At 39.1% G+C, this 16,517-nt stretch overlaps 4 protein-coding genes across 4 annotated transcripts in view; 3 read left to right on the forward strand and 1 right to left on the reverse strand.

Annotated features, from left to right (window-relative positions):
* The window catches only part of gria4a (glutamate receptor, ionotropic, AMPA 4a), an 877,747-nt gene that overhangs the window by 315,928 nt on the left and 545,302 nt on the right, over positions 1–16,517 (reverse strand). The gene's annotated exons all lie outside the window — the stretch shown is intronic.
* On the forward strand, positions 1,218–5,886 carry zgc:165514. Its single transcript, NM_001099235.2, is given in 4 exon segments — positions 1,218–1,397; positions 1,529–1,633; positions 4,641–5,220; positions 5,223–5,886. Coding segments are annotated over 3 exon segments (897 nt in total). The 5' UTR covers positions 1,218–1,397; positions 1,529–1,578; the 3' UTR covers positions 5,485–5,886.
* LOC797855 (gastrula zinc finger protein XlCGF7.1) lies at positions 9,056–10,542 on the forward strand. Its single transcript, NM_001386251.2, has 2 exons — positions 9,056–9,187; positions 9,320–10,542. The coding sequence occupies exons 1-2, from the start codon at positions 9,103–9,105 to the stop codon at positions 10,075–10,077; spliced, it is 843 nt and encodes a 280-aa protein (NP_001373180.2). The 5' UTR covers positions 9,056–9,102; the 3' UTR covers positions 10,078–10,542.
* On the forward strand, positions 12,225–16,126 carry LOC100332443 (uncharacterized). The gene is made up of 3 exons (XM_087284745.1): positions 12,225–12,363; positions 12,457–12,560; positions 14,497–16,126. Exons 2-3 carry the CDS (start codon positions 12,530–12,532, stop codon positions 15,747–15,749), a joined length of 1,284 nt encoding a protein of 427 aa, XP_087140871.1. The 5' UTR covers positions 12,225–12,363; positions 12,457–12,529; the 3' UTR covers positions 15,750–16,126.

Here is a 16,517-nt window from a genome sequence, read left to right on the forward strand (position 1 = left end):
TAGACAATGTTACATTACAGTCTCTATAATATATGGCCATTGTAAGAGCCAGTTATGCATGATTCGTTTATGACGATAATTTAGTTAAAAAGGTTAAAACATGGTGAAAACTGATATTGAATTTTAATAAGAATTCATAGTTATTGTATTATCTAAAATGCATAATTTAATAATTAATATAATTTAAAAACTTTTACTTTAGTATTTTCGGCTTCCGACTGTAATACGTCATGAGGCCATTAGTTTGTACGTTTAGGTCAGATTACAGTTATTGATGTTGGAAGCAACAGTTTTTTGAATGAGCTATATCGAGTGACTTTCACTCATTCATTTTCCTTCAGCTTAGTCATTTTATTAATCTGGGTTGCCACTACAGAATGAACCGCCAACTTATCCAGCACATGTTTTATGCAGCGGATGCCTTTCCAGCTGCAACCCATCACTGGGAAACACCCACACTCTCATTCACCCACATACACTATACGGATGTAGTTTTGCACTACTTTTTGTTTTGCATATCTTCAGTAAACCTTTTTTAAAAGAAGATTCGGTCCTAATCACATTTTTTCGAATACTGTAAAAATACATTTGAAAATTCATGGATAACAACAATAGTCAAAACAGTATTCAAATCAATTCATTATTATGACCCACTTTTTTGAATACTGGTAGTTGGACTAGCTGCAAAATGTGGTACATAAGCATGTGCACGAAAGGTGTGCCACTACATTATATGCTGAAAGTATATGTGAACAGTATTGTGTACTACTACAGATAAACAATTTTGGGTAAAATGTTGTTTAGATCATAAAAGGTGCAGCAAATACAGGTTAACTTTATAAACATTGAGAAGAGGAATGCTGGGAAAGTAGACAGTCACAACTGAATAGGCGTTAAAATGTGGTAAAACTCATGTACATCAAATATTAGAATTATTTTAACTACTCAGTGTACTATCGAAGTATTTAAAATAATTAGGTTGTTTAGATATATACTTCACTTTTCTTCTTGTGCAAGTTAAGGTATGACATTACCTCGTGTACTACAGTACGTTATTGTGCTAGGTTTAAGTTTGTAATAGTTCTGTAAACAAATTTGTGAGCTGGATTACAAAGATTTGGATAGTTTAATGAAATTAAATGGATTATTTTACTGCTTTCATTTGAATTTGACTTTAATTAGTGTGTGTAAATATCCAGTAGATGGCACTATTTGGCGCTTAGCAAGCAAATAATGGAAGAAACAGCGCATGCGCAGAGGAGGAGGAGCAGGGCTAAATGAGCTGAAAGTTTGTTTGACTTTTCACATCGGGTCGTGTTTATAATTATTCGACGAACCTGTGAAGAGTTTCGTTGGATGTCAACTCGTTTTTGACAAGAACCTTCTTTGTAAACGAGGTATATTATGGTTGATAAAAAATGTATGTTCCTAGATATGTTCATATGAGTCACTGACAGCAGTTCACACCTTCAGTGACTGACAATGAATACAAACAATCAATACTATCAATATTGATATCAATCTCCAGGTAAAACTGATGACTACAGAAGACAACATTTTAAAGAGGAAAAGGACAGCATGAGCGATCCAGAAACACCCAGAATGAATCATGAATATGCCGAGGAGCACACAGGTTTGTGTCCATCTGTAAAAAGATCATTTTTTAGATTTAGCCCGCTCCACAAATAAATAAAACAGTGTTAAAGCTATGACTGGTGGAAAAACATTCTGTAATTAATGACAACAGAACATGAGTTTCTCTACAAATAAATGTTTTATTATCCAAAAATAAAAACGAAAAAAGCACACTTACTAAAAAATACATGCGTGTTTTAGATTTAGCCTGCTCCACAATTCACATATTATTGTCTGGCTAGTTTCTGTCTTCTTCTTATGCTAAAAAGGCAGTGATGGTCCAACATTACAGATCATTATCACCAATAAAGCCCAGAGAAACAGGCCATCAACTGATAGGTTTAAATATTCCTTTTCAGTTATCAAAGAAATACTTCTGTGGCTTCATTATAGTTTTGTAACTATTAAACTGTTTTAAATACAAAATTAAACTAAAAACAGCAGTGTAAACCTTATAAATGGAGGAAAAACATATTCTGTGATTGTGTACCTGGCTCACTTCTGCCATGGTGGCCTCTTTTGGCTTATTAAACTGATCCTTCAGGTGTTTCCAAACCTTTTAACAAAAACTTTCTCCTTTCCCACAGCTGTTGCAATTTATAGGCAAGAATGATTGATTATCTGGTTATCTTTCTAATTACGGGTCATAAGTTGTACTGTTTCAGACAAAATCTCTTCAAAGTGTTTAACATTCAACTCGAATCCGTTGCGGCGCCACGCGCACTGTTCGCTCGAGTCTCAAAAAGTGTTTTACCCTTATTTCTACATATATTACACAAGATCCCTCCTGGTTTAACCCTTGACCCCAAATTCCACCTCTGTCATCTGTTTTTCCCTTACTTTAATTGTTTTAATGGTATGCAAGTCTACAAGCAGATTATACACACACAATTTGAATATATTAGGGTTGGGCATCTAAGCTATAATGCCGATCCGATACGCATCTCGATACAAAGAATACGATCCTATATATTAGCGATACATTTGTGACATATTGCGATGCAACACGATACGATTCACACCCATATCACGATACGATGCGATATTTCAGCACTAACTAATTAGATCAAGTTTATGAGATGATGTGAAAGAGGATGCTGTGCCATTGAATGAGTTTGATTATTTATTAACCAAGCAAAACCAAGACTTTTTTTTACAAACTGGCTCTTCTCTAAGAGCCAGAGTGTCAGTTTACAGTAGAGGGCCATTTTAGAACATATACTGTAGCACATATTATTTAAGTATTTTCAAGATAAACAGAATGTATAAGTGCAATATATATTAAAAAAATATATATATTTGCACTCTTTCAACATAAAGGTTTACCATTGCACAACAAGAATTGTGATTTAACTTTTCTACTATGAAAACAAGTTTTACAAAGATATTTTGCCACTGATTATTCAAAACTTAAGGTTGTGAACTAGCAGTGTTATGCTGCTTTGAAACATCACTGTCACTGTAAACAACAGGCTAATAAAAATATAACAAACCAGCAATCTTCTTGCTGTGAGGTGGTCAAACTACCCACTGTGCCACCCATTATTTTTATCATTATTATTATTAATATTATTATTATTATAATTAGATAAAAAATTAACAGGAGGAGGTGTTTAAAACCTTCGTTCTCCGTGACACTAGGCTTAATATCTTTGCAGATGAACAATGCAATAGCATTCGTTATTGGTGTACAGCGCACAAAACTGTTGCGCACGGATAAAAAACTTGCAATGCTTTTCTCACCGCTTTTGGAGCTGGTAGCTACAGTTGAAGCAGTGCGAAAGCTGGGGATGCAGGAACACTGGAAGATGCTTTCACAACAACACCGTGGCGCCGCTTCAAGTGAGATTTCAGATTAGTCGTACTGCCCGCGTATTTTACAGATGCGCGGCACATTTTGCAAATTGCATCTGTCCTGTCATGTCGTCCGTCCTTAAATCCATAATGTTGCCATACTTTAGATTTAAAACTCAGTGAGGAATAAAATGTTTGTTTTGCTTCTCGCGCTTTCTGAGGGCGCACCACTAGCTTCATCCGCACACCTGATACACTAAGTTGTAGTGTGAGTGTACACATCCGCAAATCCGTTGCTAAGGCTTACTTTATGTAGGTCCATTAAATTATGCGCCAAAAACAGGTTGACAACACTTGTTAATAAATAAAAAATACATTCTATATTAAAAATATAAGCTGTATCTCGGAAAAATCGATGCATCTCGCAAAAACCGATGCATCTCAATTTGCTTCCAAAATTTCATTCATCCTCTGCTGCTCAACCGATGCACTCGCATCGTGCACGCGCATGACCGCGTATCGATACATATCGATTAATCTTCCCATCCCTAGAATATATACATTAACTTCACACTTTAAAGAGTATAAAATCCACTTCACCACGTGCACTGTTCGCTCGAGTCTCAAAAAGTGCCCTGTGCACCGTCAGCCGAAATCATGCCGCGCACCCAAAGCGAACCTCCGCCAACTCCGCGATGACATTCGCAGCACACTCAAGCGAACAAGTGGAAGCGTCGAGTATAAACCAGGGTTAAGGGTCTGTATGTGTTCATATGTGTTGCATTTATTTATTTATTTTATATAATTGCAGACGTTACAGTAGGCTATTTCACACTGTCATTGATCTGCAGTTATAATCAAATCCTGTTCATAGAAAAGTTCGTCATGAACGTATTTATGTGTGTAAAGCGTCTGATTTGTGAGAAGTGCTTCTTGTATGATATGTGAATGACCTGTACAGCTTTACTTCCTCGAGTGAGAATGACGTCGACCCAAACTTTCTGTTGTACACCACGCCCATCAAAAGGGTACCCTTTATGCAGTGGAAACACAAGCCTGATAAAGGTGACCTGCACTGACCCGTACTGTACCAGTCAGTGGAAATGGCTATAAGATACTGTCAGATACTAAGACAGACTTGGGATCTCTTTAGTTGTTACTTAAGATGTTAAATCAGAGTTTATCTGAACTGACTCTAATTTTTTTTTCAGACCAGATGGAGGTGAATGAGCAAAGAGAAGACCTGAATGAAGAGAAAGACAAACAAAGAACCAAAACAACACATCTGCACAGCTGCCCTCAGTGTGGAAAGAGTTTCAGAAGAAAAGCCAACCTGAACATGCACAGAAAGACTCACGCTGGAGAGAAACCGTACACCTGTACTGAATGTGGAAAGAGTTTCTCACAGCTGAACAATTATAAACAGCACCAGAAAACACATGAAGACAAGAGAGATCATGATTGTTTGCAGTGTGGGAAGAGCTTTACTAGAGCTGGAGGTCTGAAACGGCATCAAATGATTCACACTGGAGAAAAACCTCACAAGTGCTCATATTGTGAGAAGAGTTTCAGTCGTTCGGGACACTTGAGAGTACATGAGCGAATTCACACTGGAGAGAAGCCGTTTACCTGCACTCAGTGTGGTCATGATTTTAGATTATCATCAGATTTGAAACAACACATGAGAATTCACACAAATGAGAAGCCTTATGCATGTCTGTTCTGTGAAAAGAGATTTTCACGTCTGGGTCATTGTAAACAGCACCAGAAAACACACACTGACGAGAGAGAGATCATGTGTGTTCGGAGTGTGGGAAGAGCTTTATAAGAGTCGACCATCTGAAAATTCACCAGAGGATTCACACTGGAGAAAAACCTCACAAGTGCTCATATTGTGAGAAGAGTTTCTGTCGGTCTTCACATCTAAAAAGACACGAAGGAATTCACACTGGAGAGCAGCGGTATTGCTGTCCTCCATGTCAGAAGAGTTTCAGAAGGTTAGAAAATCTTCTCAATCATATGAAGAAATGTAAGTCGTCTCGTCACATAAACTAGTTTTCGTGTCAAATTCATTCAACAACGTTGACTGAGATGAGGAAAAGGTTGAAACAATCTGAGAACTGCAGTGAAAACTTTGCGTTGGTGTTGTTGTCTGATTAACAACCATTTTTGTCATTTATTTACTTATTTTTATTTTATTGTGTTCTGATTTTTCATGCCTTGCCTTGATAGCATGCTTATGGATTAATACAATTTTATATTAAAGCTTCACATTATGGTTCTCTTTTGATTTAGATTTTTTTTTTTGCATTTGATTTTGGATTATTACATTTTATATTAAAGTTTTTTTATATTTGCATATTTTTCGAACTTCTGAATTGAATGTAATTATGCATCAAAATGTAATGACTAATGGCTGTTTATTAAAATATTTAGTGATGTTGATTGAGTTCCTTTAAGATGTTTCTGATGTTTATTACCCAAGTATGTGGCGATTACATTGTCTCCGTGGGGTCTTTAAATGTCTTAAATTTTCCTTCAGCTTAAGCCTGGTTTATACTTCTGCGTCAAGTGATCGGAGTGACCCACGGCGCATGCAACGTGCGTAGCTGTGCATTCAAGGCTGATTTATACTTCTGTGTCAAGCGCACGCTTATGCTACGGCGCAGCCTACGTGTTAACACATAGCCCTACATCGTGGCCGTCGGCGTCGCTGACGCACACCTCTTAAAAAATGTAGCACAAGCTCTGTGATTGGTCGGCTTGGTAGCGATGATGAGTCTGGGCGGGACCGAGAGCCGTCCGAGCCCGCTGGAGCGATTGTTTATGTAACGGAGGTCAGCTAGTGTGTGCTGTGCAGGTAAACTCACTCCTCTGACCTCTAAACGTGCTCTAGTGACAGATGCTAGAGGCCATGGTCTTTAGACTCCTTGTTCGAGCAACTGATTGCCTTGCGGAAGGTTGCCGGTTCGATACCAGCTTGCAGCGGGTTGGGTGGTGTAGAACTTGTGGGGTAACATTTAAAAGTGTAGAGTCCCGTGAAGGAGCTCCGGATGGAAAGTTAAATGTTTACCTCATGGTTAAAGTTGCTGCACGTCTGCCAGTTCCTGCCTTAAAATGAGCGAGTTTGAGCCACTTGTACATCCAGGAAGTGTTCAGGAAAAACAAAACACCAGTAAAGAAACTCGACACAGAGAACCACAAACACCTCACTGCCAACTAGCGTTTCAGAATTGTAATTGCAGAACAACAGAAACAGCGCGCAGAAGTATAAATGCACAGCTACGCGCGCTGCATGCACCGTGGGTCACGCCGGTCACTTGAAGTATAAATCAGCCATCATACTTGATACCAAACAGATTCTGGACATGTGATTTGAAGAGGAGCTAAAGTCTGGGTTTTGGGTGCGTGTTTAAACAGACATAATATACATTATTATTTTAATAATAATATCTAAAGATGTCGATCTTGGTGTTTTTTGTTTTTCAAACACAACTAATTTCGTCTTAATTAAGCATAAACAATTAGGAAAGCAGTCAAATGCCTTCATTATAATGTTAGATGTGTGCATTTATAAAGTGACACCTGTTATTTAATGTAATCAAACAAAAAACATCTAAAATAAATAAAAGATTCAGTCGCTGCTCTTTAATCAGAATGTGTGAGTTATACAGTGAATAAAAGGTTATTGAGATTTGATAGCTTGATTCTTTTTCATTATAATAGCTATTTATTTTAATAAACTGAACTGTTTGCTAATGTATTTGCAGCTAATGTGTATATTTATTTTATTTTTTCTTTTGTAAATAATAATAATAAATCATATTACTGACAATTTAACTGTTTATTTACAATGAAACCGCTCCAAATGAACATATTTAGTAATTTGGGGATTTTTTAAAGGGGGGTGGGGACATGTATTATGGATCCCTTATTATGGCTGGCATATCCCTTACTTTTACATCCCAATGTTAAAAGGTATACAAATGGGAAGTACAGAAAGTAGTAAGTACAGAAGCAGAAGCAGTAACGCCCCATTCACACGGGGCTTCAGCGCCAACGCTTGACTGAAGGCGTGTGTGAAGTTGGGGCTAAAGCGATCGTCATAGAGGCGTCAGCCAATGAAATTCAGTCAGGAATAGGCCACAGGCTGCGTCCAAAACCGCCTACTACTCAGTAGGTACTTACTGGAATTAACACTTCCGAAACGCTAGTGGGCAGTGAGGTCTTAATGTGTCTCTGTCAAGTTTCTTCTCTGCTGTTTTGCTTTTCCTGAACACTTCCGGGATGTACAAGTGGCTCAAACTCGCTCATTTTGAGGCAGGAACCGGCGGACGTGCAACAACTTTAACTATGAGGTAAACACAAAACAAAACTTTCCATCCGGAGCTCCTTCACGGGAATCCACACTTGTAAACAATCGCTCCATTGGGCTCGCGTCCAGCTCGCGCCATTCGCGCGGCTCTCGGTCCCGCCCAGACTCGTCAGCACTACCAAGCCGACCAATCACAGAGCTTGCGCTACGCGTCGTTACGACGTGTAGTTACAATTTTTGAGAGGTGCACGTCAGCGACGCCGACGGCCACGGCGAAGGGCTATGCGTCGTAGCATACGCCGGCGTTTGACGCAGAAGTATAAATCAGCCTTAAGTCATCCAGGTACTTCTCGCATACAGATTTTCGAATTCTATGAATTCGGACATACTACTCGGCTCGCATACTGATTTGAGCATACTATATAGTATAGAAGTATGCGGTTTCGGACGCAGCCATGGTCTAGCTGGTGTATTTTCATACAGCGATCTGATTGGCTGACGCTTCCGTCGGCAGTTGAAAAGTTGAGCTAGTCCCAACTTCTGCAGCGAGTAAAGGCTGATTTATACTTCTGCGTCAAACACCGGCGTATGCTACGGCGCTGACGCATAGCCCTTCGCCGTGGCCATCGCCGTCACTGACGTGCACCTCTCAAAAAATTTAACTACACGTCGCAACGACGCGAAGCGTAAGCTCTGTGATTGGTCGGCTTGGTAGCGCTGACGAGTCTGGGCGGGACCGAGAGCTGTGCGAATGGCGCGACGCAGCGCGAGCGATTGTTTACAAGTGTGGAGTCCCGTGAAGGAGCTCCGGATGGAAAGTTTTGTTTTGTGTTTACCTCATAGTTAAAGTTGTTGCACGTCCGCCGGTTCCTGCCTCAAAATGAGCGAGTTTGAGCCACTTGTACATCCCGGAAGTGTTCAGGAAAAGCAAAAAAGTAGCGAAGAAACTCGACACAGAGGAACATTTACACCTCACTGCCAACTAGCGTTTTGGAAGTGTTAATGCCTGCGCCGTGGGTTACGCCGGTCACCTGACGCAGAAGTATAAATCAGGCTTAACGCCTCTGAAGCGGCGCCGACGGATCCACAATGCAGTTCGGCAACGCCTGACGTCACCCATTCAAAGTGAATGGGAAGCATTGGGAATGGGGCGTTAGCAGGCAAGGAAATTTTGGCACAAATGGAACCCCATATTCCAGTGTGCGGGTCTGCAGGTGGATACTGAGGGAGGGATTAACAACCAAACGTTACAGGTGAAACGGATGACGTTAGTTCGGCGAATGATCTGGGATCAGCCTCGTTCACTTAGGAGAAACTTCAGGTGTAGCAGCTCAAATCTGCGATGAACTATGATAAAGATGGAGTTTATTAAAGAGGAAAACGAATATCTGCGAGATCCAGAGCCATCCAGAAATAATAATGGAGAAACTGACGAACAAACAGGTTGGTGTCTACTATTAAATCTTCGTTATTGGCTGTTGAGGTTACAATATTTCTGATCGGCAGATTCGCTGATTGTTAATGCGCGCTTTAATTATGATTCATGATATTTACTGACTGATCATGTTTATTTAGACCAGAATGAATATGGAGTGGAGAGACAAGAGCCGAATGAACAGGAGGAGAAACACTGCGACTTTAAAACGAAGAGAAGAAACGCCAGAAAGCTGCAGACTCCTCAACGATGTGGGACGTTGATCGACGATTGTGAACAGCACCACCAGGAAACCCTCACGGAAACGGGACATCATGTGTGTTTGGAGTGTGGGAAGAGCTTTTCTAGAGCTTATAGTCTAAAACTGCACCAAAGAGGTCACACTGAAAAACCGTACAAGTGCTCATACTGTGAGAAGAGCTTCAGTCTGTCCGCGACCATGAGAAAACACGAGCGAGTTCACACTGGAGAGTTCATCTGTGCTGAGTGCGGTCATGACTTTAGCTCATCGCCAAGCCTAAAAAGACACATGATAATGCACACAAATGAGAGGCCTTATGCATGTCTGTTATGCGAGAAGAGATTTACACGTTTGGATCAATTTAAACAGCACCAGAAGACACACGCTGACGAGAGAGATCATGTGTGTTTGGAGTGTGGGAAGAGCTTTAATAGATCTGACCATCTGAAGAGCCACCAAATTACCCACACTGGGGTAAAACCTCACAAGTGCTCATATTGTGGGAAGACTTTCACTCAGGCTTCAAGCATGAAGAAACACCAGAGTATTCACACTGGAGAGAGGCCGTACTGCTGCCCTGCATGTCAGAAGAGTTTTAGGAGGTCAGATAGTCTACTCAAACACATGAAGATATGCAAGGCGTCACAGTCAACTTAATTTTGTTTTCATGTCAATTTCATATGAGCTGACCGTACATTAGCTTGAGATTTGAAAATAAAACGCAAACAATCTGGAATACTGTGGTTGATTTCTTTTTACGTCTTGTTATAAAGCTGAAAGTGGATGCTCATGCTCAGTTAGATGACTTATTTTGTTGGTTTCTGTTATTAAATGTGTTCACTTTAACATGTTTGATTGTTGTGTTACTCAATCTTGGGCAAATATACATCAATATGTGAATATTAATTTCTTGTTTTTGTTTAGAGTAAAAATTCAATGATTATCTTGTCTGTAAGCTGTTAACAACAATAAAATGGGCTTAATGTGTCTATTTACAGAAGATTTTATATACTTTATTACAGGGGTTTTCAAAGTGTGAGGCGCGCCTCCCCTGGGGGGCGCCAGAGCATGTCAGGGGGGGCGCGGGAAAAAATATAATAAAAATATAATTATTAAGTTTAATTATTGTATGTATTTTTTATTATATTTAAACGTTTATTATATGCCTGCTAATACAATGGGTCGGTTTCTGAGACCCACCCCGATTCAAAGCTGTAATGAAGTTCACGGCCCTTTGGCCGCCGGGAAGGAGGCGGAGAACCGAAGCAGTTTTAAAGTGGTTTATTAATGACAGTGACGGCAGCTCCGTCTAAACCAAAACAAACGGACGGCAGATCCTCACGGAGACTGCCGTCAAACTGAAAGCAAAAGTAAAATATGTCCGGGTCCGGTCCTCTCTCGGCTTCCTCTGCCCTTGTTCCTCCTTTTATGATCCAGAGCTCCTTCCGTGGGATCTGAGGCAGGTGCTTACGCGTTGGCCTCACTCCGTTCCCACGGCGCTCGGCCACGCCCCCTCGCCACAAAAGCCTTCAAGTTCAGGGCTTAAACCCAAAAGACAACGATATGATGATCAGTATTTGAGTTTATGATTTACGTGGACAGGACCAGCTGATCAACCACGACCTTTATGTGTGGTTTGTCAAAATATTTTGGCTAATGACAGCATGAGACCCACTAAACTTCCACTGTTTTGACTGGGATGGACAGTTCTATTCATATTGAACCATCATCCTAGTTTTAAAAACGTTATATTAAAATACTTGTTATTACTCTGTAAATAATTGCACTTTCATGCAAATGATGATAAAAGTGAGTTAACAGTCTGGCATCTGTCTGTATCTTTATATATACTGTATATATATATATATATATATATATATATATATATATATATATATATATATATATATATATATATATATATATATATGTGTGTGTGTGTGTGTGTGTGTGCGTGCGTGCGTGCGTGTTTGGGAGGAGGGGGGCGCCAATGGATAAGTTGTGTTAAAAGGGAGGCCCACTGTCTTAGACTTTGAAAAACCCTGCTTTATTATAATAAATGAGGTAAAACAGATATTTAACAGCTCTGTTAGTCTTGATTGGTGTGTTATTGCTGGAAGACTATTGATTAAATAAGCCCTTTTATGATAATTGGGACCAATTTAGAGTAATTCAAGTCATATAAATATGTGTGTGTTTGTGTGTGTGTTTGTGTATATATATTTATATATTATAGATAGACTATGTCATAACCTCTATATGATAGACTGACAAGACAATGTTACACACTCTATATGGCCATTAATAGGCTGTAAGTATATGTGAACAATATTGTCTAAAGACTAAATGAATCTAGATATTTTAGGGTAAAATATTTTAGATCATAAAAGAACCAGCAAATACAGGTTTTACTTGAATAAACATTATTTATAATAAACACTAACATTAAAATTAGGTAAAACTCATGTAAATCAAATATTATAATGATTTTACTGCTCAGTGTACTCCCGAAGTATTTGCAAAAGTTAAATAAAACATTATTTTGAAATATACTTCACTTTTCTTCTTGTACAATTTATTATTAAAGGTATGATTATCCATTACCTCGTAGACTACATTGTAGGTTCTGTAAAACAAATTTGCGAGCTGGATTTACAAATATTTGGGTATTTCAATGAAATTAAATGGATTATTTTACTGCTTTAATTTGAATTTGACTTTAATTAGTGTTTGTAAATATCCAGTAGATGGCACTATTTGGCGCTTGGCAAGCACATTAATGGAAGAAACAGCGCATGCGCAGAAGAGGACGAGCGGGGCTAAATGAGTTGAAAGTTTGTTTGACTTTTCACTTTGGGTCGTGTTTGTTATTATTCGACGAACCTGTTAAGGGTTTCGGTGGATGTCGACACATTTTTGACAAGAACCTTCTTTGAAAACGAGGTATTGGTTTTTCTAGATATTTTCCTGTGAGTCACTGACAGCAGTGACATTGAATAAACAATCAAAACTATCAATATTGATCTCATACTCCAGGTAAAACTGATGACCACAAAAATAACAGTCTTAAGAGTAAAAGGAGAGCACGAGGGATCCAGAAACACCCAGAATGAATCATGAAGATGCGGAGGAGCACACAGGTTTGTGTCTATTCGTGATATTGTGGTTTGAGTTAATTCGCTCTAACAGAAGAAATGCAGTTAAATTGTTTTAATTGTTTTTTTTAATTATCTGAATTAACATTTGAAATGGATTTAATCTAGTGAAAAATGAGGATTTTGTTGATAATTTATAACCCTCTGCACCTGATTTCGACCACTTGATATTAATTCAGACTTGAAGAGAGTTATGAAGAAAAGACAAACTGATTGAAGTGGACTATTGTTGTCAAAACCCAGAGAATAAAATGCAAAAAGCTGCAAACTCGTCATAACAGTGGAAAAACCATGTGTTTTTATGATTTACAATTGTCCTTAATGTTTTTTGTAAATTTTTTATGTCCATTCAAGAACATCGTTTAAAATGAGAGGTTTCTCTCTGTTGCCCTGAGAACTAGAAGCTTACTGATTTAGAAACTTGTATAAGTTTTACAAGAAATACATTTAGGCCTCGGAAAAGCGGCAGAAGATGAATGAATGAATGAATATTTATATTGTTTGAATATGAGATTCATGACGTTATTTATTTATTTACCAATGCTAACTATATTGCGTTCGGATTTGTACACTACATGGTGTAGGTAAACAATCATAGACGCTGTAAAATATTAATAAACAAACTGGAAGATTAAGCTGTTTCCTCAGATACTAGAGGCGTTTTGTCTTTTGAAGTTGTTTAGCGCCCTCTAGAGGAGGGTTTTGGTCAATACTGAACACGACCTTTGCAAATAGATATGAAAATCATAGATGTTAATGTTACAACTATTCAGCAAATATAATAATGCGTACAATCTGTAAATATGTCATAATATCCCTACTAAAACAGCTTAAACCAGCCCAGCGAGTCACCCATGCTATGATGCTAGGTTTAGATGGCTTTTCAGACTTGTTAATTGGTTTGTCAGGCTAGTTTTAGACGGGTTTTTATTACTTTTTAGCTGGTCTTAATTGGTCAGGATGGTCTTCTTAGCTAGTTTTAAGCTGCTCTTAGTTAGCCAGGCTGGTCTTAATATAAGTATGCTATATAATTGATATAAATATTTGTAGGCAGTTTGTTCACGTTTGCTGAAGAAATAATGTGCTCCTTTTTTCCCGGCTTCTCCTTTTTTTTTCGCGCTTCACTCTCGTGTTTGTCAGTGTCTGACAGGATCGGGTTTCGAAAGCACGTCAATAATCAAGCGCACGTTAATATCATCAGCTCAAGAAGTTTGTTATTTCAGATATTAGGCCCCGGAAGTGACAGTGGAAACATGACTGGCCTTGGCTTGCTCTCTTTAGGCGCGATAGTGGAAACGCAGCTATTGATCTGCAGTTATAATCAAATCATGACGTCGACTGAAACGTTTTGTCGTACACCACGCCCACTCTTGGTACCCTTTAGGCCAGGGGTGTCAAACTCAATTCCTGGAGGGCCGAAGCCCTGCACAGATTAGTTCCAACCCTGCTCCAACACTTACCTGTAGGTTTCAAACAAGCCTGAAGGACTCAATTAGTTTGATCAGGTGTGTTTAATTAGGGTTGGATCTAAACTGTGCAGAGCTGCGGCCCTTTTGGAACTGAGTTTGACACCTGTGCACTACACAGTCCTGGAGAGCCGGTGTCCTCCTGAGTTTGGCTCCAACTTGCTTCAACACACCTGTCATGAAGTTTCTAGTTAATCTAATATATATAGTAAGCTTGGTTAGCTGCTTCAGGTGTGTTTGATTAGATTTGGAGCTAAACTGAGTTTGACACCTGTGCTTTAGGCAGTGGAAATGCAATCCTGATAAAGGTGACCCATACTAAACTGTATTGTACCAGTCAGTGGAAACAAGCGATAAGATACTGTCAGATACTAAGACAGACTTGCGATCTCTTCGGTAGTTATTTAAGATGTTAAATCTGGGTTCGTCTGAACTGACTCTGATTTTTATTCCAGACCAGATGGAGGCGAATGAGCAAAGAGAAGAACTGAATGAAGAGAAAGACAAACAAAGAACCAAAACAACACATCTGCACAGCTGTCGTCAGTGTGGAAAGAGTTTCAGAAGAAAAGCCAACCTGAACATGCACAGAAAGACTCACGCTGGAGAGAAACCGTACACCTGTACTGAATGTGGAAAGAGTTTCTCACAGCTGGACAGTTATAAGCGGCACCAGAAAACACATGAAGACAAGAGAGATCATGAGTGTTTGCAGTGTGGGAAGAGTTTTACTAGAGCTGGTAGTCTGAAACGACACCACATGATTCACACCGGAGAAAAACCTCACAAGTGCTCATATTGTGAGAAGAGTTTCAGTGTACCGGAACACTTGAGAGTACACGAGCGAATTCACACTGGAGAAAAGCCGTTTACCTGTACTCAGTGTGGTCATGATTTTAGCTCATCTTCAAGTCTGAAAATACACATGAGAATTCACACGAATGAGAAGCCTTATGCATGTCTGTTCTGTGAAAAGAGATTTTCACGTCTGGATGAACAAAAAATGCACCAGAAAACACACACTGACGAGAGAGATCATGTGTGTTTGGACTGTGGGAAGAGCTTTATTAGAGCTGGCAGTCTGAAAATCCACCAAATGATTCACACTGGAGAAAAACCTCACAAGTGCTCATATTGTGAGAAGAGTTTCAGACAGTCTAGAGACTTGAAAAGACACGAGCGAATTCACACTGGAGAAAAACCTCTCAAGTGCTCATATTGTGAGAAGAGTTTCAGTCTACCGGGACACTTGAGAAGACATGAGCGAATTCACACTGGAGAGAAGCCGTTTACCTGTACTCAGTGTGGTCATGATTTTAGCTCATCGTCAAGTCTGAAAATACACATGAGAATTCACACGAATGAGAAGCCTTATGCATGTCTGTTCTGTGAAAAGAGATTTTCACGTCTGGATGAACAAAAACTGCACCAGAAAACACACACTGACGAGAGAGATCATGTGTGTTTGGAGTGTGGGAAGAGTTTTACTAGAGCTGGCCATCTGAAACGGCACCAAATGATTCACACTGGAGAAAAACCTCACAAGTGCTCATATTGTGAGAAGAGTTTCAGTCAGTCTTCAGAGCTGAAAAGACACGAGCGAATTCACACTGGAGAGAAGCCGTATTACTGTCCTCCATGTCAGAAGAGGTTTAGATGGTCAAAAAGTCTTCTCAGACACATGAGGAAATGTAAGTGGTCTCAGTAAACATTGTTTAGTTTTCGTGTCAGATTCATGCGATGAGGAAAAGGTTGAAACGCTCTGAGAACGCCAGTGTAAATCATTTTAATCTTTCCTTTTTATTATTGTTGTCTGATTAACGACTATTTTTGCCATTTTTTTTTTTGCATGTTTTTATTTGATTGTGTTCTGATTTTACACCAGTTTATGCAGTTAGACACTAATAGAAGCCGTATTAATCAACAGCATTTAGCAGCTTTAAGATTTCATGTCAGTTTTTCGTCTTGTCAGATATAGTTTGTAAGTTGTCTTGTATTTATGTGCTTTTAATCTGTGGCCTACATGTGATGGCATGCTTATGAATTGTTTACATTTTATATTAAAGCTTCAAATTATGATACTCATTTTGGATTATTAAGTTTCATATTTGCATCTTTATCCAACTTCTGAAATAAATTATGCATCAACATGAATGAGGGCTTCAATTCAATCCATGTTTCAAGAGTTCACACTTAGCTGATGTTTGATTATAAAGCTAGTTTGGCATGCAGTCCCGAGAGAGAGCCCTGAGCTCATAAGATCCTCGAGCCTGAGGCTCCCTCAGGAAGCAAGGCGAGAGGGGAGTTTGAGCTCAGGTAGATCTTGAGAACTCCCCTGTTATGGTGGCTGAAGAGCAGATAGTAGTAGCTAAAAATTCTCACTCCAATCTAAAACCAAAAGTTGGCAGCCCTGTGTTTGTGTTTTTATTGTAAGAAGGTCATTATAAAATGTAAACAAAAAGGATAATTATTAATA

The sequence above is a fragment of the Danio rerio genome, chromosome 15 (assembly GCF_052040795.2).
Source record: "Danio rerio strain M-AB ecotype USA chromosome 15, GRCz13ab, whole genome shotgun sequence".
Taxonomy (NCBI): Eukaryota; Metazoa; Chordata; class Actinopteri; order Cypriniformes; family Danionidae; genus Danio; species Danio rerio.

Bases quoted from the DNA above. Each gene is read 5' to 3' on its own strand.
- LOC797855 (NM_001386251.2), top strand. From the start codon at position 9,103: ATGGAGTTTATTAAAGAGGAAAACGAATATCTGCGAGATCCAGAGCCA. The intron at 9,188-9,319 runs GTTGGTGTCTAC...ATGTTTATTTAG, and splicing joins AGAAACTGACGAACAAACAG to ACCAGAATGAATATGGAGTG.
- LOC100332443 (XM_087284745.1), top strand. From the start codon at position 12,530: ATGAATCATGAAGATGCGGAGGAGCACACAG. The intron at 12,561-14,496 runs GTTTGTGTCTAT...TTTTTATTCCAG, and splicing joins AGATGCGGAGGAGCACACAG to ACCAGATGGAGGCGAATGAG.